This window comes from Protopterus annectens, chromosome 1.part2 (assembly GCF_019279795.1).
Source record: "Protopterus annectens isolate FY-2018-M chromosome 1.part2, PAN1.0, whole genome shotgun sequence".
Lineage (NCBI taxonomy): Eukaryota > Metazoa > Chordata > Ceratodontiformes > Protopteridae > Protopterus > Protopterus annectens.
This window is the reverse complement of record NC_056727.1, coordinates 957,559,149-957,581,744: the sequence shown is the minus strand read 5'-3', so window position 1 is coordinate 957,581,744 and position 22,596 is coordinate 957,559,149. Positions and strand designations below refer to the sequence as shown.

General features: G+C 41.4%; 1 protein-coding gene across 2 annotated transcripts in view; it reads left to right on the top strand.

The window, feature by feature from the left end:
- Positions 1 to 22,596, top strand: part of LOC122792187 (polyadenylate-binding protein 4-like) — a 1,135,653-nt gene that overhangs the window by 590,628 nt on the left and 522,429 nt on the right. For both annotated transcript variants that reach the window (XM_044059911.1, XM_044059912.1), the window contains exon 7: positions 11,210 to 11,305. In XM_044059911.1, the coding sequence (XP_043915846.1) occupies positions 11,210 to 11,305 (96 nt within the window). The remainder of the gene's footprint in view (positions 1 to 11,209; positions 11,306 to 22,596) is intronic.

Sequence of the window (22,596 nt, the reverse complement as noted above, 5' to 3'; positions counted from 1 at the left end):
TCTCTTCCATTAAGATTCATGCTGCAGCAATTTCAGCTCACTATGATTGTGACCCACCATTGTTTTCATCCTTTGTTCAAGCAGTTTCTTAGAGGGGCAAAGAATATAAGACCCCCGTAGAGCTCCTACTCCTGCTTGGGATCTCAATTTTGTGTTGGAAAAACTTACTCTACAACCTTTTGAGCCTGCGGCTACTGCTGAATTGAAATACTTGTCATGGAAGACTGCTTTTCTGTTGGCTATTACTTCTGCAAGAAGGGTGTCTGAGTTGCAGGCCCTTATGGCAGTAGAGCCCTTTTGATTTTCCATAAGGATAGGGTATCATTACGCACTAATCCTTCCTTTATGCCTAAGGTGGTTTCTAGTGTGGCTTTAAACCAAACTATTCATTTGCCTACTTTTATGCAGACCCCCAAAATAAAGGGGAAAAGATTTTGCACACTTTAGATGTACACAGGCAATTGCGTTATTATTTAAGCAGGACTAAGGATTTTAGGCAGTCTCAGCAGTTGTTTGTTTCTTTTGCTTTGAGTTCAGGGCAAGCCTGTGTCAAAACAAACTATTTCTAGGTGGATTGGGTTTTGCATTGCATTTTGTTATTCCCATCATGGCAAGGAGATTCCAGCTGGGATTAGGCCTCATTCCACTAGGGCTACTGCCACTTCAACAGCATTTCTAAGGGGGGTGGCAACTAAGGATATTTTGGAGGCAGCTACTTGGAGTTCAGTGCATACTTTCTCTAAGCATTATCACCTTCCTCTCTACTCTAAGTCTAGGGCTGGTTTTGCCACAGCTATTTTGCAAGGCATGTTGTCAGCTCCTGCTTCTTTATGATTTGCCAGCCTCCCTTACCTCTGCTTTGGGATTCTACCCAATAGTTAGGACTGCAGCAATGTGGAATGAAGAACATAGTACAGTTTTGTACCTACCATAAATGTAGATGTTCGAGGATCCACATTGCTGCAGTCCAATTTACCCTCCCTCCTTCCCCTCTGTGTTTAGGGGTGGTTGTGTAGGTGAGGTTATATGCTGATAATTTTGTATATATTGTACATATTTTTGGTGCAGGAATATTGGGCCTTGTCTTTTTAGGGTCTTCTGACATCTGGGGCAAGAAAAGACTGAGGATATGACGTCGGTCATGCGCATTAGTACCCTGACGTACTGACGTCAGTCTAATGCGCCCTGACCGACGTCAGCCATATACTTTGGTATTCGGGCCGACTGGACAGCGGACTACCCAATAGTTAGGACTGCAGCAATGTGGATCCTCGAACATCTACATTTATGGTAGGTACAAAACTGTACTTTTTCAGGAATCATATACAATGGTGGGCTATGTCCCAGACAGTTGTTCAAGACCTTTGCAGACCTTTATGTCCTCCTCTTCCTAAAGCCACAGTCATCATGTATGCCTCCCTTCTAGGGTAGGGTGGGGGAGCATTTCAAAGGGAAGGCAGTTCAAGGAATGTGGTCAACATCAGAGGCCAAACTTCACATCAGTGTCTTGAAGTTGAGGGAAGTCCACCTAACTTTGCAGGCTTTTCAGGATCTCATACCCAAGGATGTGATTGACATCCACTAAGACAACTTGTCAGTGGTTTGGTATGTGAACAAACAAGGTAGAGCACACTCCTACCCTCTTTGCCGGGTAGGCCATGAGAGTTTGGCAGTGGGCAATGTCTTCGAACCATTTTATTGCGGCTAGGCACATACCTGGCATGTCCCAATATCCTGACAGACAAACTGAGCAAAACTATCCTATTGTCTCGAGTGGTCTCTCAACAGAACAGTGGCAGTGGAGATTTTTAGCTGTTGAGGCCAACCTTGCTGTGACGTCTTTGCTTCATACCTCAACAAGTGCAGAAGTTACTTTACCCTCATCCCTCCACAGGGACAGTCACCGAGAGATGCTGTAGTCCATTTTTGGCCTCCAGGTCTCCTTTAAGCTTTATCTCCAATTCCCCTCATTACCAACTTAATTCAGAAAGCCATGGAGTACAAAACCAAAGTAATCCTCATTGCTTTGGCAGGTATGGTTCTCCTTTCTTTGGCCTCATCTTCTGCACCCTCCATGGGTTCTGGAACCCATTCCAGATTTCCTCAGTCACCCATCCAGGCTACCTCTGCCTTATCTCCAGACCCTAAAACTAGCCAAATGGTATTTCCGATTGTAATGATTGCCAGAGATGCCAGGCTTTCTGCCCCCTGTAGTCCATATAATCTCTTCCTCGAAGAGGGACTTGACCAAGGTTTAGAGAAGTAAATGGAAATGTTTTTCTGTATGGACCTCTTCAAAGGGGTTAGACCCTTTTTCAGCCCCCTCACTTGAGATTTTGGAGTTTTACTGAACTATTTAGGGCAGGCTGTATCTGGACTTTGATTATAGAGTGACTAGTCACCATTTCAAACTTTCACATAGGACATAATACCTCTCTGGCTTCTATCAGTGTGACCAAGGCCTGCCTTAGAGGAACATTCTTATTGAGACCCCCCAGCTCATGATCTGGTCGCTTCTTGGGCTATTACAGTTTTACTCTAGGCCCTAACCCAGAAACCCTTTGAGGAGCCCACAGCTTAATCAGATCTAAAGTTTCTTTCATGGAAAACTATCTTTTTAGTTGCCATTCCATCAGCAAAAAAATGTGACAATTTTAAGCACTTTCTTGTAAACCCTCATTCCTGAGGACAAACCTGTCCTTTCCTCCCAAGGTAGCTTAGGACTCTAACCTAAACCAACAAATTGATTTCCCAGTATTTTTTCCAAATTTTGTTAACAAGGGGGGAAACCTACCTTAGATGTCCATAGGCAACTTAGGCTCTATCTACATCATACTGAGGGTTTCAGAAAATCAGACCAATTGTTTCCTTTTCCAAGATGAAGCCTAGATAACGTACGTCTACAAGTAGCCCTATCAAAATGGCTAGCAGATTGCATTTCATTTGTTTAGAAGTCAAAAGATCTGTACTTACAATCAAAGCTTAAGGCTCATTCTACCAGAGCAATGGCAACTTCAACAGCATTTGTGAAAAGAGTGCGTTAGTGAGATATGTGCTGCAGTGACTTGGTCTTCAGCTCATACATTTGTATCTCATTATAAGTTAGATGTGCAGTCTAAGACTCGCAAATCATTTGATTTTGCCATACTCAGGAATGCCCTCGAGTTCACTCGGGTCCCTGTTTGGGTAGCTTGGGAATCTTAACTCACGTGTTGAATCAGACGAAAATAGACATTGGATACGAAAGTTGTGTACTTAGCATAATGATAGATCTGTGTTGTCTTACTTTCATCTGTTTCAATTCCTCTCCCTCCTTCCTATTATCAAATTATTTCCTCCTCCTGAGGATCGACCAGACCATGTTTGACCCTTTCTGACCTTTATACCACTTGGTGTATATAGTGGTTTTCATTCTTTTCCTACATAATTTAGGACCAATTGAAATCGGCCAGCAAACTTGATCTGAGGTAATTCGGGCAGGAGAGGGGGATTGTGGGTAGGGGAGGAGTCAGAGCTCTTGAATCCAGTGCTGTGGTATAAGGCACCGAGGTCAGATCCAACAACCCACATGTTGAAGCAGTTGAAAATAAGACAACACAGATCTAGCATTATGGTAAATACATAACTTTCATTTCTGTATGAAGGATCAGTTTATCCCACTTGACCTTTACCCTCCTCCCCTTCCTGATAAATTCTTTTAACTCCTTATTAATTCATGTCATCAACTTCTCTGGTTGATAAAACGCCTGAGCTGTATATAAAACTAAAGAGACTAAACACGATTTCACCGCTTGTATTTTACTATCCATATCCAAAAAAAGAGCTGCCATAACAGAATATTTTTTAGTGCACACTCCTGAATACTGCTTCTTATGTCCCCATAAGTAGGAGTATTGCTGAAGCAATTTGTCTGTGGGTACATAATTTAGAGCTGTAGCCTTTGTTTCTATCTTCATTTATTTTATATCCTAAAAAAACTTGAAACTGTCTTAAAATTTTCCACAATACTTTAATGCCCTTTTCTGGATTTATCTGGCACAAAAATGTCATCTGCAAATAAAGACAACTTTTCTTGATTACCATATAAATGATATTCTGGCATTTCTGAGTTCCTTATTTTCTTTAACCAAAAAGGTGAGGCAATGAGTGAGTTTCACAATTTTATTACATATCCAGTCAGTAGTTAAGCTCTTTCATCCCTTAGGATTTCATCAGAACTCAGTTCTGATGAAGTCCTAAGGGATGAAAGCGCTTAACTACTGACCGGATTTGTAATAAAATTGTGAAGCTCACTGGCTGCCTCTCCTTTTTGGTTACTGGTTTGGAGTGGCGGTATTCCCTGATTTTCTTTGCCAAAGGCTCTACATATAAAACTAAGTAAAGGGAAAAGTGCCCCCCCCCCCACACCTTGTTCCTCTGCTCAGATACAACTTATCAGAGCGGAGCCCTACCACTTTAATTCTTGCCGGAGCCCTACCACTTTAATTCTTGCCTCCAATCCTTCATATAGTCTAATTGATTGTGTTATTGTATCACGGAGTGCAAATGCTTCCATTGCCGTACTCATAAAATCCCAACTTACTCCGTTGAATGCTTTCTCTGCATCAAGACCCAGTAACAACAGTATTGTCTTACATTCTGCTTCCCCCTGGATCATCATTGTTCTATTACTGTTTGCTTTCTCTCCACAAAACTACATTGATACATATCTATCAATTGTGGCAACACCTTTGCCATTCTTTTTTGTAGATAATCAGGGTTTAAAATCGATGGGGTCTGTATAAAGCTGGTCTGATGATTCTTTATCATCTTTGGGTAATACAGCCACCACAACTTTCTTCCAAGATGTTGGTGCTTCCCCTCCTTTTAGAATACTGTTAAAATCTTCAAGACATTTATCACTTTTTTTCCCTCCTAAATTCCAAAGTTTTGCAGAAATGGAATCTGTTCCTGGAGACTCTCCCAAAGATTGATTATACATCACCATGTTTATCTCATCCCCTGTACAAATTTTCATAACATTTCCGAAATATCTCTAAAAATCTGCAAGAGATCTGATTATTTTTAATTTTATAGGCTCCCTGTGTTTGGCAACAACCCTTTCTAGTTTCTGTTGCCTAAGATGTTGTGCTAAGTTTTGTGCTCTGGAGTTATCAAAAAATAGTTGTTTAATAGGAATCTTTCTCAACTCGTGCTTATTTTCCAGATACTTCCTTATTTTCTCTTTAGCACTCTGCATTTGTGCCTTCTCTTGTTCTGTAAGATTCCCATTATTCTGCAGTTATTTTACCTTTGTCAGCCCCTCTAAGTAATTCCTGTTATTTCTTAACCATATTTCTTTCTCTTATTTCTACCATGTTTTTAAACTCCATTTTCATTTATCTCACTTACTAGCTAAAACTTCTGGAGTTATTTCTATATTCCCTAATGATTCTTGATTAATTTCCACTACCCATCCCCTAAAATCCTCTCTCTTGAACAGGTAGGTGGAGAAATTCATTACACTGCATTTTTAGTTTTTAGTGGTGCATGATCTGAAATTGTTATTGGATGTTTGTCGAGGCTTTCAGTTACATGCAGATGTTCATGTGAAATATAATTAAGCAGTAATCCACATGTTTTGTGGTTATATCAGGATTTACCCATAGCAGTTGTTTGATCTCGGGGTCAAAGCATGAGCAGATGCAGATTTGAATCCCACTGAACATTTGCTAATGAAAAAAAAAAATAAGCCACTGAACATTTGCATTTTTATGGCTTTCATCATTTTATCTTGTTTTTGAAGCCTGCTTGCTTACAAAAAAAACACTTGTTTATAGCTTCAGCCAAGGGCATTACTCTAGGCACACTCACCCTTGTAAAATAAGAGAAAAATATCTTAATTCTCCTTATCATTGCACTTTTACACCCCCACCCCAAAATCACAGCATATTAACATTAAACTTGCTTTTAAAGACCTTTTTCCTCTTGTTATACTGTAAAGCCTGTATTTCTTGCAACTAAAAAAGTACTTGTTCACTTAACATCTTTAACACATGAAACCGTCACTGAAAGCACTCCCTCCACATTTAAATACCCCCTGACTTCACACTACACAAAAGCTGCTCTTTACTATATATAACATGCAGGTTATGTCTTGAAATATTTTATACAAAGAATAAAATTGTTTTTACTTAGTTGCTTTTTCACCTTGTGTCCTCCTAAACATCAGACATAAGTGGGATGTATGCTTGACACTCCACCCACAAGTTTGACCAGGTCTTTTTCAGCCACGTTTTTCCGTGTAAGCCATGTTCCACAAATAGTCCCCAATTTATTCATTAATTTTAATGTTGGTGGTCTTCCTGTTCATCTCTATCTCCCAACACCAGACTCTGGATAAAGCCCAAGACACACTTGCTTCATCTAGTCATCAACCCCTGTGCTTTTTCTGTGTGTCAAGCATTTTTTTTTTGGAACCTTGGAAAGGTTACATTGTCAGCCTCCCTATGAACTTCAGAATAATGAGAAACAGAGTCTCCTTCTGATTGCTGGCTCACTTTTTGTTATATTAACTTTTTTATATCCTCCTTACCCTGTTCTGCGTCAAAAATGTTTTTTTTCCCTTGCCGGAAGACACCTGGATACAGTAGCTTGAATCTCACACCTGCCTCTCGACAGTGACTATTCATTTCTACAAACGCGCTGCTGTCTCCAGTTTTTAATACTTTGCTCTTCTGACATGGTTTTGTCAGGATCATTGGTACTTTTCCGTTAACGAGGTAACAGCTTTTTTCACTTAACAGTTTTCTCATAAGGAAAGTTGTATCAACAGAAGTGCAAGTCAAAGAAAATACAATACTTGCGAAATCTAGGTTCTAACTTTTTTGGGGCACCGATGCCAATTGCTGTTCTACTTTGGGCCCAGAGTAGGCGAGGTACCGCCTAAGGCGTAAGTCGTTACAAGTATTCCTCTGCAGTCTGCACCAACTAAGAATGTGTACACATTATTTCAGTTATAAGAGAACCTTCTCGGCACGTATGTTACTGATATTCAAAACATTAATAGAAAAGAATGAAGTGTAGTCTAATGTGCAAATGCTTTTGCACTGAAACTTGATTGCTCTTTAGGACTGCATGAAGCAATTGAATTCTAACTCTGTGTTTTTACACCTATGATCAGGGCTGAAAAGGTTCCTATGATCAGTCCCAAAGTCCGACCTAACTAAAAATATATGTGTGTGTCTCTCTCTCTCCCTGTACCTCTCCGTGTGCTTGCATGTGGTGTGTCCGCAATGTCCCTGATTTTTGCTGGTAATAAAGAATGACATCAACTAAGGTTAGAGGTGGCTTTTACTTCAGAAAATGGCCATAAAGCCACATTCTGTTAGTCAGCTAACCTCCACTTACTGTCCCTGAATGCTCCGGATTACTTCCGGTCTTGTCCCTGATCCCGGAGGTATGACAGTGACAGCTGCTGTGTGTGTTTTTTACATAACTCATGACAAATGTTATATATTTATACAAACATTGTTAAGAAGTGTGTGTGTGTATGTGTAGTATCTCAGAGAGGCAAAAAACCTGAGACCACACAGGGGAGCTCCAACCCCTGCCTGGAACCTTTAAACTTTATTTTGGAGAAACTCACTCTACCTCCTTTCGAGCCAGCTGCTACTGCAGACTTAAAATTTCTTTCTTGGAAAACAGCCTTCCTTTGCAATCACTTCAGCTAGAAGGATGTCTGAATTACAGGCCCTTATGGCAGTGGAGCCTTTCATCATCTTTCATGCGGACAGGGTATCTCTCAGGACCAATCCATCCTTCATACGAAAGGTGGTTTCCAGTGTGGCTCTTAATCAGTCCATTCATTTACCAACCTTCTTTCCCAATCCACAGAACAAAGGGGAACGGATTCTGCATTCCTTGGATGTGCACAGACAACTTAGATTCTACTTGGACAGGACTAAACCTCGAAGAAAATCTGAACTACTGGTAGCATTTGCTGCAGGGGCAGAGGGGAAGGCTATTTCAAAACAAACGGATAAGCCATTGCATCATTTCTTCTATAAGCACCATGGAAAACCTATCCCCCAGGGGATCAGATCTCACTCCACCAGGGCTGCATCTACTTCTGCAGCCTTTCTCAGAGGTGTTCCTACCAAGGACATCCTGGAAGCTGCTACCTGGAGCTCTGTACATACTTTCACCAAGCATTATCATTTACCAATTTTTTCTAAATCCAGAGCTGGCTTTGCCACTGCTGTCTTGCAGGGCCTTATAGCTGGCCCTAATATTGTATAAACTCCTCCTCCCAACCATAGCTTTTGGAATCTACCCAAATGTAATGACTGCAGCAATGAAACACAAAGAACATAGTACAGTTGTGTACATTTACCATAAATGTAGATGTTCGAGTGTATTCACTGTTGCAGTCCTGGTTACCCTCCCTCCAGCCCCCTAACTTTTTCTGGCTATACCTCTACTTTCCTTTACTATGCTTAAAAGCCTTTTTGGTGTATTTGCTCCCCATTAGGGGGACACCTGACATCTGGGGCAAGAAAAACTGATATAATGGCGTCGGCTGCATGTTTTATACCCCTGACGACCTGATGTCATAGAAGAAGGGACAGCAACAGACGCAGGACCCAAGACTTTCGTAATCAGGCCGATTTAGGGCAACCTGCCAGCAGATTACCCAAATGTAGTGACTGCAACAGTGAATACACTTGAACATGTACATTTATGGTAAGTGTATACAACTGTACTTTCTTGCCCCTGCCTTATTCTTCCAGTCAAGATTTAAGCACTTACCCACCAATGCTTATTACTCAACACTTAGAGCTTTGGGGCCACCACTTGTTCCTGGGTAGAAGTGCATTTTCAATCTTTGTAACCACATTGCAGGCTAAAGTAAGTGATCAATAATGAATTATGTGGGATTATATTTTCAGTTTCTATGGTACATTCAACAAATTTCCAACAACTTCCCACACTTAGTTCTACATTTTCATCATATAAGATACACCCCCCATGTCATGAGTTACACCACTGTTTACGGTTCTATCATAAAAATAAATTTTGCAAAGTAGCTGCAGAATCAGCCTCTGTAGTGGGACTGTGAAATGATGGAGGATTCCTAAAATCAGCATTCTAAGATATAAGGAAAATATTTATGGTTGCCATTATTTATGCACGTTTACAGTTAATTTTTTTTGCCCCAAATCTGAAATCCATATATTTTTAAGAACCTTATAGTGATAGTTGTTGGTTTTCTCAGGTTCATAGGCAAGTACTAGACTAGCTGCCCTTGAGGGCCTTTTTAAACCTAGTAACTTTCCCTTTTTGTGCTTGAATTAATTAACCTTTCTCATTTAGTCAGAGATCGGCCCTACACATCCCATGGTGGATAATATATATTATCCCTAATGAGAATAACTTAGGTCATACCTTAGGTAATTTGAGTGGACTCATGTATGGGATAAAACATTTAAGAGCTGCCTCTGTCCATTAGCAGTACAGGGGGCAGACCTGGGGTAAATGTTCTGTTTTCCAAACATAGATCCAAGTTGTGCTTCAATACAGACAAGGATAAACTTTTCATGTGGATGGCGAGTCTGTTCTAGAGCAGTGGTTCCTCTGTGAGATGTCTGCCCCTCCAAACCATTCTGTTGATATTGCAGAAGAGGTTTAGATCACTAAACTGAGTATTTCTGATGCCATTGGACTTGCCAAAGTGCAGTAAATCCACCAATATCGAGTCAGAGGATGACAGACACAGGTTATCTCTTGGCAATCTATAGGATACCAAGTATACGGACAGAGCTTTGAGTTGGTCTATATAACACATGTTGTTTAGGCCTTGTATCCTTTTAGTAAGATATCTGTGTGGGCATTCCAGTTGTTGCAATGTCTGCACAGATGCTTGCCAAAAGGGGTATTATATTCAAAGATTGGCCTAATGAGGACTGAGTAAAGGGGCACAGTGAGATTCCCTAGATCTGCAGAAAGTCCCTTTTTGTTTTTCAGATTTTTTTTCTGCTTAGAAGGAAATTGCATACTGTAAAATATCTTCAGAGGAAATGTGACCATCTTACACACATTCAAGAGACTTACAGAAACTAGAAATCTGTGACAAAATATTGAAAATCAGCCATTATAAGCCTAAATGTATGTTAGTAAGTAGTGTTGCAACTTTCACACAATTTTTTTGATCAGTGACTTTCATTGCAGACGTTTTAGTTTGATGTAATCGTTAGCTGTTATATAAAGCTACATTTTGTTACTACCGTTGTTGCTGTTGTGCAACAAAACATCCTGCATTAAGAAATTGTTGTGCTAAGTGCTGCATGTGTGGAGATGGCAAAATGCAAGACAGAGACAGGCAGCAGAGTGCGAGTCTGTGATGAGGAAATTAATATGCTGCAGTGTTTATCTTTACTGTAGTGAAAGCAGGAAACATTTTTCCTGCAAAACATGACCATAATAAAATAGTGACTGACTACACAATAGGTCTGATTTTTTTCAGTTCCTTATCTTTATTCTAATTGGTGAATTCTGTTCTGATAAAAATAAAAAGTTGCGTTAATAAAGATGTGTTTTTTATAAAAACAGATTGTGATAATGGGGAAACATGGTCACTGAAAAAGGTGGTCTCCCAGTTGGATATTCTTGATTAACAAATATAAGTAAAATACAGTAGCGGTTAGCACTTTGCCACCAGGGATTATGCTGTTTCATAAGTTCCTGTATGATGTGGCTTCTAGGGAGGATGAAGGTTGCAGATTTGCCTCACTATCTTGACTCCTTTTGGCGGGAGTTGGAGGAAAGGGTGCTTTCATCCCTGATGTTGGATAAAGCTAAGGAATCCAGTTCTTTCCTTGGCTCTTTTTGGGACTGTGGATACTGGGTGGAAGCCCTGGACTATAAATAAGCTGGTGACCTATCTAGTGATGGTAAATACTAATCTGTTTGCATCTAAGCTGTTCCTTAAGGCTTGTTAGTATTCTACCTGTCCCCTGTGGAATAGGCCATTGTGATTGAGTATATATATTCATCTATATTTTCCTTTATTGTCTTTGTTTTATCTTACAGAAGGCAGTTTGTAGATTACTTAGGAAGAAGTGTGACTTTGTACTTTATATTTTAGGTGGCTTACATGGTGAGAACTTAAACAAAATTGTACTTTGTAAGGTGAAAAGAGGCTTTTAATGCTGTTTGTTTTAATCTTTAGGGTGTGAATCTTTACATCAAGAATCTAGATGACACAATTGATGATGAAAAGCTAAGGAAGGAATTCACACCATTTGGATCCATTACCAGTGCCAAGGTACCATAGGGCTTGGAATGATATTGATTGTGGATTGCATAACTTGAATGCTTCTGCCATCTATATTAGATTGAAGTTCATTTTTACTATTACATCTAGAGAAACAAACCCATGGCTCATCTATGAAGCAGCTGTGGGACAAAATGATTCCCTTAATTTTTCTTTTGTGGGTGATGTGCACACTGCCTTTGAGTGTTAATGGTACCAACTGTCTTGATAGCATTGTTTCCCTGTAGTTAATGTACACTTAAGTTAGCGCTACACATCTAATTAACTCTGTCATTTTAATGCCATATTTCATAATTAACCCTGGTATTTTTAGAGAGGGGAGGCTTTCAGACGAGCAAATTACAATAAACTCTAACATGGATAAAATGTTAAAATTATTTTTCATACTTTGAAGGTGCTTTGATGATAGAATACTGGAGAACTTGCCTGCCATTAGGTGATGTAGAAGTATTGTTTTGTAGAAGAGCAGCAAATTAAAGAAATGCAAGCTCTACAAAATGTCAGATTGTTGTGGAACTGTTTTGTATGGGGTATCCTTTCCTGCAGTTTAAGCTCCTGTTCTGTTCTTGGTTTTTAGCGGAAAAGCATGACCAGGTACTGCCAAGCTTTACTGTCGGGTAAGGCTGTCTTGTCTTTTGTCCCTTCGTTTGGAAACTTCCCTGTCTTCTTCTTTGGCAGTACTGAACTCCAGGAATAGACTTGGCAGTCGCACCTTTCTGATCTGGTGGTCCATTGGGTGGGTGTTTTTTTTGTAAGCAGGCCAGTCTTCAGAGTAGCGCTCTCTCACTTTATTGGCTTGGTTCTCCGGGTCAGCATGGTAGGTGGGTGCTTCATTTTCCCTTCTCTCTCTAATTCTACCGTATTGGTTTTATGGAGGTTGCAGTTTGTTTTATTAGTGATTCCTACTCCTGGTGCTCCAAAGTGAGGCTGGGGGGTGAGATTGGGTATCAGTATGTTGGATCTGTGCTGCCTCCTCTAGAAAAGAGGGGGATTCTCCATTTGTGTGTCTGTGTTCATTGGCCACAGCCCTGGAGTTGAGCCTACTGGTTGTCATTCCAAAGGTTCAGCATTACGGCTGGTTCTGGTATCGCCCTTTGGCTCCTTCTTTCCCTGTGGTTTTACTGTTTGGGTTTCTACCCCACTCTGGAACTCATCAAGAAGGGTCTTTGTTAGCTATAACAAATATGTTCTTATTGTATATACAATGAAGTCCCTCCCCCTTAGTGGACAAAGATATCACCCTCTGTTCTTTGGTGTGTGGTCACTCTTCCCAATGAGTTTTGACTTGTGTGTAGGCTTGATAAGTTCAAGCAGTTCTATACTTGTATGTTACTTTGAAACAAGGCGACTGCATATCGTGAGTTTTCCTTTATTTGCAGGTAAGTAGTAGTTGATGAATAGCGGTTAACTGGGAGACGGGACAAAACACATTTGCATTAATAGTGTGGTGTGTGCCGTGTCATGATGTGTATCATCACTGGTGTGAGCCTCGCTCTTCGGGACTGATGCTGAATTTTGATTCTTGGAAGGAGTAACTCAGCCTTGGAAGCAATCAAGAAGAAATCTTATTCATAGGTTAACAGATATGGTAAGAAAATGTCTTGGATTTTATCATATGATTTTAAAGTCAGAGTTTTCTCCTCTAATGTTTTGAAAATGTAAATGCCACTGTGGTGATTATTACAACTATGACTTTACCTTTAACACCATTTTTTCCTTACTTGTGGCTTAGAGGTGTCATTTCATCCAGTGAAAAGCCAGATGGCCTCTTGATGTCTGTCTGAGCAGGTAGCTGTTTGCTCACTTCTTTTCTGTTAGCTTAATGCTAGGTAAAGCAAACATGCCTAATGTTGCTGTGACATCAGCCTTTGATTTCTGGGTACTTTTAGATGATTGATAGATGATCATCTATGACAATCAAGCAAATCAGTATGTTATATCTTGGCATATGTTTGTCATTTTCCAGTCTGAAGTTCTAAGAGCATAGTTTTCCATCCCTATGTGTACTAATGCTGGTCTTGCGCTGGGATACACTGATGTAGGTACACTTTGGCACATGTTCTCTCCATTTTGAAGGTTGTACTTTCTCACTCCTTTGAAGAAAGGTTTGTTTTGCATTTTATCAGATCTTCACAATCAGTGGCTCTTTTTTAATGATAGAGTCTACATGGTTTTGAGTTTTATGCTGTGGCCAAATCCATAAACAGAATGTAGCAGACTAATATTCCCAGAGGATTTTAACAGCCATATTCCATTTGGGCTCAAATCATAGCCTTGAGGACTGCAAAAGTAGAAAGTTTAAGCAGACCATGAAACTTCATATATAAAACCAATCAAATATGTAGACCTCTGAAAGAGAAATCTTAAAAGAGGGTACCCACTTGACCATGCAGAGTCTGAGAATGTTAAAAGGACAATTCAGAAAAGGACAGAGTAGCTCAGAAAGAATGTCTTCACTGGTTCTTGAACTTTTCCTCCAGTATTTCATTTGCAGGTAATTTGACTCCGAATATCAGGAAACAAACATCAGCTTTATTCATGCCATAGAACCTCAACTAACATTGCTGCCCAAATTTAGAATCTGGCTTATTCATTACTACTGGTGAAGAACCAGGCCCTAGTTTCCCCCAAAATAGTTTTTTTGTAAGTTTCCTTGGCAGAAGAACTTAACAGTCTGGACCTTTTTTTAGGATCGGGGGGGGGGGGGCACTTCTTTCCCTGAAGTATAGTAGAAGGGCAGATCCATTTGGTGAGGAAGTATGACTGAGTGCTCTATGAAAACCTTGTGATTTATTACAAGCCTTATCCCAGTAAAAAAATTTTTTTCTACATACACAGAGCTTTCATGGTGATTTAAATTTTGATTGTAATCTAAGTTACCTTGCAAAGCTATCTCTTTATATTAAGTTGGTAATGTGGGTGGACGTTTTTCTGGTTTGCACTAGTTGCTGTGCACTACTTTGAGCTGCAAAAAAAAAATAAAATATATATTTTATTCAGCTGCTCTTACTGTAACTGTCTTAGTTACACTTCTGCTTGCTGTTATCTGTTCTGTCGCTCTTACTCTGCACTTATTACTGCTTGTTAGTGGCCTCCTAACTTACTGCCTTCTGCACTTGTTTTTTAGTTATTTGTTAATTTAATTGCATTTATTTGAACTGTATTTGCTGTAGTGTTGCTACACACTCGGGTGTGCTGGCATGCACTGCAATTTGAATTGCATGTACTGCTGTTCTAGCTGCTTTTCTGTAACAAAAAAAAATTCTAAGCTTGTTTCCTGCCTTTCGTGTGACTAATCAAGTCCAGATACAGACTTGCTGTATCCAGGACTGTTGGTAAGATTCTGAGCCTCCCAAGCCTTTCTGTATCGGAGGGAAGCCTTCTAGCTTATCTACCACGGGAAGAGTGGGTTTTGGCCCTGAAATTGTAGTTCACTGGCCGTTTGGGCAGTTTGTCCATCTCTTTCTACTTTCTGGTTAAAAGCCTGTTTTGCGTTTGGTCCCCGCTTTTCTTATAATTGGTGTAGTCCAGGTACAGATTTGCTGTATTCAGGACTGTTGGTAAGCTTCTGAGCCCCCCAAGCCCTTCTGTGTTGGAGAGAAGCCTTCTAGCTAATCAGTGGGAGTGGTAAGAACTAGGTAACCTATCTACCACAGGAGGATAGGTTTCTGGCCCAGAAATAACAGTTTATTGGCCGTTTGGGAAGCTTTTCCATCTCTTTCAACCTTCTGATTTAAAAGCCTGTGTTTGCGCTTGTTTCTTGCCTTTCCTGTTACTAGTCTAGTCCAGGTACAGATTTGCTGTATCCAGGACTCTTTGTAAGCTTCTGAGCCCCCCCCAAGCCTTTCCGTGTTGGAGAGAAGCCTTCTAGCTTATCAGTGGGAGTGGTAAGCATCAGGTAGCCTATCTACCACAAGAGGAGTGGTCCCTGGCCCAGAAATTGTAGCTATTGGCTGTTTGAGCAGTTTTTTTCCATCTCTTTCTACTTTCTGGTTTGAAAGCCACACTTGCGCCTGTTTCCCGCCTTTCTTATAACTAGCTTAGTCCGGTTACAGAGTTGCTGTATCTAGGATTGTTAGTAAGCTTATGAGCACCCCAAGCTTTTCTGTGTTGGAGAGAAGCCTTCTAGCTTATCAGTGGGAGTGGTAAGCACTAGGTAGCCTGTCTACCATGAGAGGTGAGGTTCTTGGCCCAGAAATTGTAGTTCATTGACCATTTGGACAGTTTGTCCATCTTTCAACTATCTGGTTTAAAAGACCACATCTGCGCTTGTTTCCCATCTTTCCTGTAACTAACCTACTGGGTAGCACTAGAAAGCCTTAAACTGATACAAGCCTTCTAGCTTAGAAGAGAGACTTTGGAGTGATTAAGTATCAGTTTTCTGTACTTTCTTGCTGTACTTAACTGTTTTCCACCTAAGTTCAGATTTTTCAGTGTTTATTGTGATTTAAAAGCTTGTTTTTTTTTCACATATTGTACTTATTTGACTGCCTGCACTTTTTAAAAAGTTGTTTTTTGTTTAAATAATTTGTTTAACTGTTGTAGGCTACACACTAAAGTGTGATGGCCTTTTCTGATAGTTAAAGATGTTTTAAGTGTATTTTTTACTATTTTTGCCTTATCTTTTAAAAAAAAAAAAAAAAAAAAATTCCTTGTTTCCCGCCTTTCTAAGCTAGTCTAGTCCAGTTGCCCATACCTTACTTGGATAGAAGGACGTTTCTCTGTTCACCTGTGAGAGAGGGGAGCTTTGAGCAACCTATCTGTCCCTGTAGGAGTGGTTCCAGCCCAGAAGTTAGTAGTTTATTGGCCATTTTGGGCTAATTTCTCTCTCTTCCATTTCCCTACTATAAAAACCATGTTTGCATGGTTTTGCGCACCAGGCAGCGCCGGTTACCTATGGTTAAATTATTCTCGGCTCCACTAAGTCTCCTCTTCAGTTTTTACCTTGAAACTAGTCTAACTCTAAACCTAAGCACTCAAAAAGCATCCTACAGCCCAGCACTTGCTCAGACCTAATAGCAAGCACTAATATACCCTGACACTGATTGCCCAGCAGGGCAAGGCTCTTTATTCACCCCTCACCAACCAAGCGACTACGCTCATCCTACTATTCAGGCATGGCCAAAGGGCAATTTCAGGTGTACTCTCCAGTCCAGCTGGTGAATCTGTGTATCCTGAGGCAATGTTACAACTGCCTCATGTACACAGACAACCCTGACCTCCTAGCACAAAACACTAACATATGCGAGAGATGCAATTATACAGGCAAACTGGAAGCTAAGCTGTCTCCACCCAAGACTGGAACAGACCATCAGGAGGAGAAGGTTAACACTTGCACCACACCTCCAGCCGCACATAAACCTACTAAAACAGCACTGGCAAAAAATACACATAAATACACAAAATCATACTCGGAAGCTCTAAATAAAAACCTGCAAAAGCATCAGAGACCTCCAAAGCAGACACCCAAACAACCTGCACCTTCCGTCACAAGCCAGACAACACGTAAAACACAAAGTCAGTGTGCCGCACAGTCACAGCCCTTAAGGCGAAATAACATACCTAACACACTAGTAATAGGTGACTCTATAGTCAGGCACACTGATGTCCCACTTACTAGGCTGGACAAGCAGAAGGTTACTGTTAGCTGCCTGTCGGGAGCCAGAATCCGCCACATAACACAAGCACTCGGGTCATTCCAGAACAAGTACAAATATGACTCTGTCATTGTTCATGTTGGTGTGAATGACCTGAGACGTACCTCCCTGGACTACTTGAAAAGACACATGGAAGAGCTCTCTGATCATGTAGCCCAGGTTGGTATGACCCTGACCCTGAGTAGCATCTTGCCCTCACCAAGAATGATACCTCAGTATAAAGAAAAAAATATCAAATTCAACAATTGGCTAAGCTTCTGGTGTCATTCAAAGGGGATCCAGTGTCTGTCAGCCTGGGACGACATACTCAACAAGCCACGTTTCTTCGCAAGAGATGGCTTGCACCTGTCCACCCCTAGGTTTTCGAATACTGGCTAAGGCTCTTGCTGCCCCCATAGTGTCTTTTTTTAGGCAAGGCTCAAAAGTGAAACCCACCTCCATAAACAGCACAGTTAACAAAAAACTGAGGATTATGCTACTCAGCACCAGGAGTTTAAATCTCAAAATGCACGCGCTCGAAGCACTCTTCAGTATGGAGAACGTTGACATCTGTACAGTAACTGAAACCTGGTTTAAGGCTCCAGAGAGCACCCCAGCACTACCGGGCTACAACTCATACCAGACGTTTCGGCCACAGAACACGGACCGAAACACAAAAGGAGGGGGTGTATCCATATTCATCATTCCAGGTTAGTGGCGCAGCATGATACCTCTGAGATCATCCATGTGCAACTAACATCGGGCAAATCTGCAGTGCAAATTGTGGCCTGCTACAGATCACCCTCCATGACCACCACTCCACCTTTCTGGAGACGCTGGAAAACATGAAGGTCCTACCGAACACCCTGATATTGGGCAATTTCAATTACCCTACCATTCACTGGGAAAACTCGAGTACAAACGCCCACGCCCAGTGCTTCCTGGAATTCATCAACTCAAACACCCTGGATCAGCTGGTAAACTCCCCTACCAGAGGTGAAAACCTATTGGACCTGGTCATCACCAACATGGGCGACAGGTGTTCCACACCAGAGGTCAACCCGTCACTGGTTAGATCAGATCATAAACTAATCACTCTGGATGCCCACACCCCACCACCACCAGCTAAAGCAACCACAGTAAAAAAAACTTTTCTAAAGCAAACTTCACCTTACTTAAGACAGAAGTGGTAAGTTTCACAGCCCCCACGCTAAAGGATAACGCTGCCCAAGATGCAGAAACCTTTACAAATGCACTCTATGAGCACCTACAAGGATGCACGGATCATACCATCCCTAGCAAAACCATGACTCACTCCTCTAAGAGAAGGAAAACAGTTTGGTGGGCCCCTGCCATAGACGGACTATAAAATAGAGGGAGGAAACCTGTTCAGAAAAAAAGCAAATCCCAAGAAGGAGAGACATCCCTGATCAGTATCAGTAAGAAACTAAGGTCCCTCATGAAATCATCCAAGGCTAACTTCAAAAGAAAAATAGCCAAGGATTCAAAAGGTAACCACAAAGCCTTCTTTACCTATGTTAAGAATCTAAGTGGCAACTCGCAGATATGCACTGAACTAGTGCAAAATAGCTCAAAATATACTGAACCTACTGATATTTCCAACATCCTGGCAGATAGATTCAGTCCAAACTTCACCCCACCCCCCCAAAAGGGCCCACAACAATACCGGAAAAGTGTAGTGTCCCAAAAATCACAGATGCACAGGTGAAAACACCCCTTTCAAAAGCCAAAAGCACAGCGTCAGTGGGACCAGATGGTGTCCCAGGCTGCATCCTGCGCGAACTACAGAACGAACTAACCCCCCACCTAAACACGCTGTTCAACCTCAGCCTCTCCACAGGCTATGTGCTCATAGAATGGCACACAACAACGGTTATTCCTCTCCACAAAGGAGGGGCCACAACTGACCCTGGTAACTATTGCCCAATAAGCATGACTAGCCTGATCTGCAAGGCTATGGAGCGCATCATCATGGAACTCATTAAATACAATGGGGAACCTCCAAACACTTGACCCAACCCAGTTTGGCGTTAAGGGCAGATCATGCCTACTAAATCTGGTTGACTTCTTCGAGACAGTCACTAAGGCCATAGACGAGGGAAATGTGGTTCACATAGCCTACCTTGACCTCGCCAAGGCTTTTGACACCATTCCCCACTCGGGTATTACAGAAAAACTCACCAGCCTGAACATAAACCCCCCTACATCACTAGATGAGTTGCCAACTGGCTTACAGACAGAACTCACACAGTAAGAATAGCGGGCTCCAGGTCCGACTCTAAACCAGTCACAAGTGGTGTCTCGCAAGGCTTGGTCCTGGGACCCATACTGTTCGGCATATACTTCTCAGAAGTACAGGCAAACACAGGAGGACTATGGCTAACCAAGTTCACCGATGACTGCAAACTGGGGGCCATAATTGACTCTCCGGCTGACACGGACATCCTCCAAAAGGGCCTTACTGAGATGGGCAAATGGTGTCAAAGTCATGGCCTCAAGCTAAACGCCAAAATATGCATAGTCATCCCATTTGGGAAAAACAAAACACCCGCGAATTACCACATAGATGGCAGCCCCCTTAATACAGAAGAGGTAATAAGAGATCTGGGGACCCAGGTAGATAGTAATCTCTCCTTTGACAATCATATTGCCAAAGTAGTTAAGAAATCCTTCTATGTGACCCATCTAATTACTAAAGGGTTCGCATCTAGAAATAGAGGTTATAGTGCCCCTCTACTCGTCACTCATTAGACCCATCATAGAGTGCAATGCCCCATTTGGGATGTACCTCACAAGACACTTCCAACAGCTGGAAAGACCACAAAAGTACCTCACCAAGAGGATTACTGGCCCTATGCAACCCAACTGAAAAAACTCCGGCTGTACTCAGTGGCATATTGCTTACTCAGAGGTGATCTCTGCCTGACTTACAAAGCCATGTCCAACTCAGAATTGATGGACATACTCCACCTAAGAAATCCAAGTCACTGCGAGCCACACGTTCTAGTGAGCTAAACCTCGCCACAACAATAAATAGAACATGCTGGAGGGATAGATTCCTGTCACAGAGACTCCCATGCTTTGGAACAAAATTCCAAACTACATCAGGCAGAGCCCCTCACTAACATTCTTCAAGAGAAACCTTAACGAGTGGATGGGTAACAGAAAATACACCCCTGGGATCGCTTCATTGGCTCTGCTTGACAAAGGATCAGTTAATTAATCAATGGGGCGGCGAAAGCCGACACACTCTGGCTAGGCTTATAAATGCCCTCGGGCAGATAGCATGTATGTTGTATTGTTTAGTTCAAGTCAGTTTTAGCTACAGTGGATATAAAAAGCGTACACACCCCTGTTAAAATGCCAGATTTTTCTGATATAAAAACGAGACCACAATAAATCATTTCAAAATTTTTCCCACCTTTAATGTGATCTATAACCTGTACAATTCAATTGAAAAACAAACAAATCTGTTAGGGGAAAAAATATAAAAAATAAAAAAGTGCAATAAGCTGGTTGCAAAAGTGTGCACACCCTCAAACCAATACTTTGTTCAAGCACCTTTTGATTTAATTACAACATTCGGTCGTCTTGGGTATGAGTCTATCAGCATGGCACATCTTGACTTGGCAATATTTGCCCACTCTTCCTTGCAAAAGCGCTCAAATCTGTCAGATTGTGAGGGCATCTCTTGTGAACTGCCCTCTTCAGGTCACCCCACAGATTTTCTATTGGATTTAGGTCTGGGCGCTGGCTGGGCCATTCCAAAACTTTACTTTTCTTCTGGTAAAGCCATTCTTTTGTTGATTTGGATATATGCTGAGGTTCACTGTCATGTTGAAAGGTGAAATTCCTCTTCATCTTCAGCTTTCTAGCAGACGTCTGAAGGTTTTGGGCCAAAAGTGACCGGTATTTGGAACTGTTCATAATTCCCGCCACCTTGAGTAAAGCCCCAGTTCCAGCTGATGAAAAGCAACCCCAAAGCATGATACTGCCACCACCATGCTTCACCGTGGGGATGGTGTTCTTTTGGTGATGCGAAGTGTTGTTTTTGCACCAAACGTATCTTTTGGAATTGTGGCCAAAAAGTGTAACCTTGGTCTCATTGGACCATAACACATTTTCCCACATGCTTTTGGGAGACTTGATGTATTGTTTTGCAAATTGTAGCCGGGCCTAGATGTTTTTCTATGTAAGAAAAGGGTTCTGTCTTGCAACCCTACCCCATAGTCCAGACATATGGAGAATATGGGAGAATGTTGTCACATGTAGTACAAAACCATTACTTGCCAGAAGTTCCTGTAGCTCCTTCAGTGTTGCTGTAGGTCTCTTGGCAGCCTCCCTGACCAGTTTTCATCTTGTCTTTTCATCAGTCTTGTGGGGACATCCAGTTCATTGCAATGTCACTGTTGTCCCGTATTTTCTCCACTTTTTGACTGTCTTCACTGTGTTCCCTGGTATATCCAATGCTGTGGAAATTTTTTGTACCCTTCGTCTGACTGGTACCTTTCAAGAGTGAGATCCCTTTGATGCTTTGTAAGCTTTCTGCAAACCATGGCTTTTGCTGTAGTAGGCAACTGAGTAAATGTCAGGAAAATCCTACTAGGACAGCTGAACTTTATTTGGGGTTAATCAGAGTCTCTTTAAGTGATACAAAACCAAAGGTAACCACAGTGTAAAATATAACTAAAAAAAGTCCAAAACATACATTGTAAAGCAGTAGGTAACACTTCCAGTCAGCCATACTCTTCAGTCCAAGCTGTTTTTATTCTTCCAACATACAGACACACAGACTGAACGCTTTCATCCTCTAAAACTGGGGACTTCATCAGTGTAGGATAGTACAGAAAGTAGGTTTAGGTTGAAAGAGAGTACTGGTTTTCCTTTGTCCAGTACATCTCTCTCTCTCAGAAGTATGCCAAGTTAAGTAGGCAGGATCTGGTCATCACAATAGCAAATTGGTGTGAGCTGAGAGACTGTAAGCTGCCAATATTCTTATTTGGGAACTGCATAATTATATATTCCAGTATTTTTATAAATGAGCCTGGCAAGGCTAATTAGTCTGTAGCTCCCAGGATGAGTGGCTGGGCCACCCTTGTGGAGGGGAGGGGGGGGGGGCACAACAACTGTTCTCCAATACCTTAAGTATATAATCAGGGGAGATTTAGAGTTTGTAAGGGAATCTAGGCAGTATTTCATGCCAACAAGGAACACTCCAATATATTTTCTTTGCTAATTTAATTTTTTTGTCTGTTTTGTTTTGGAGAGGGATTTTAGTACTTGTTCTGACAAAATCAGAAATGAAGGTGCCAGCCTGATTTTGTGGGGGAGAAACCATGGATGGGTGGTGCAGAGGGTAGATATCTTGGCTAAGTGTGTCCACTACAATGTTTGCCATATCCTCTGAGTCATAATAGCTGATAACCATTTGTTATCACCCCATTGTACAGCTGAATTATTGTTTGAGTTTCCTAAAGTGGTTAAGTAAGACTGTGTGGTAATTTTTGGATATAGCATCAGTATTTCATTCATATTTAGCTTTATCCTTTTGATCTTTTACCCTCTTGAGGTCACTTTTGGAGCAATAGGAAGTAAGTTTATTTTCAAGAGTTTGATGCAGGAGTT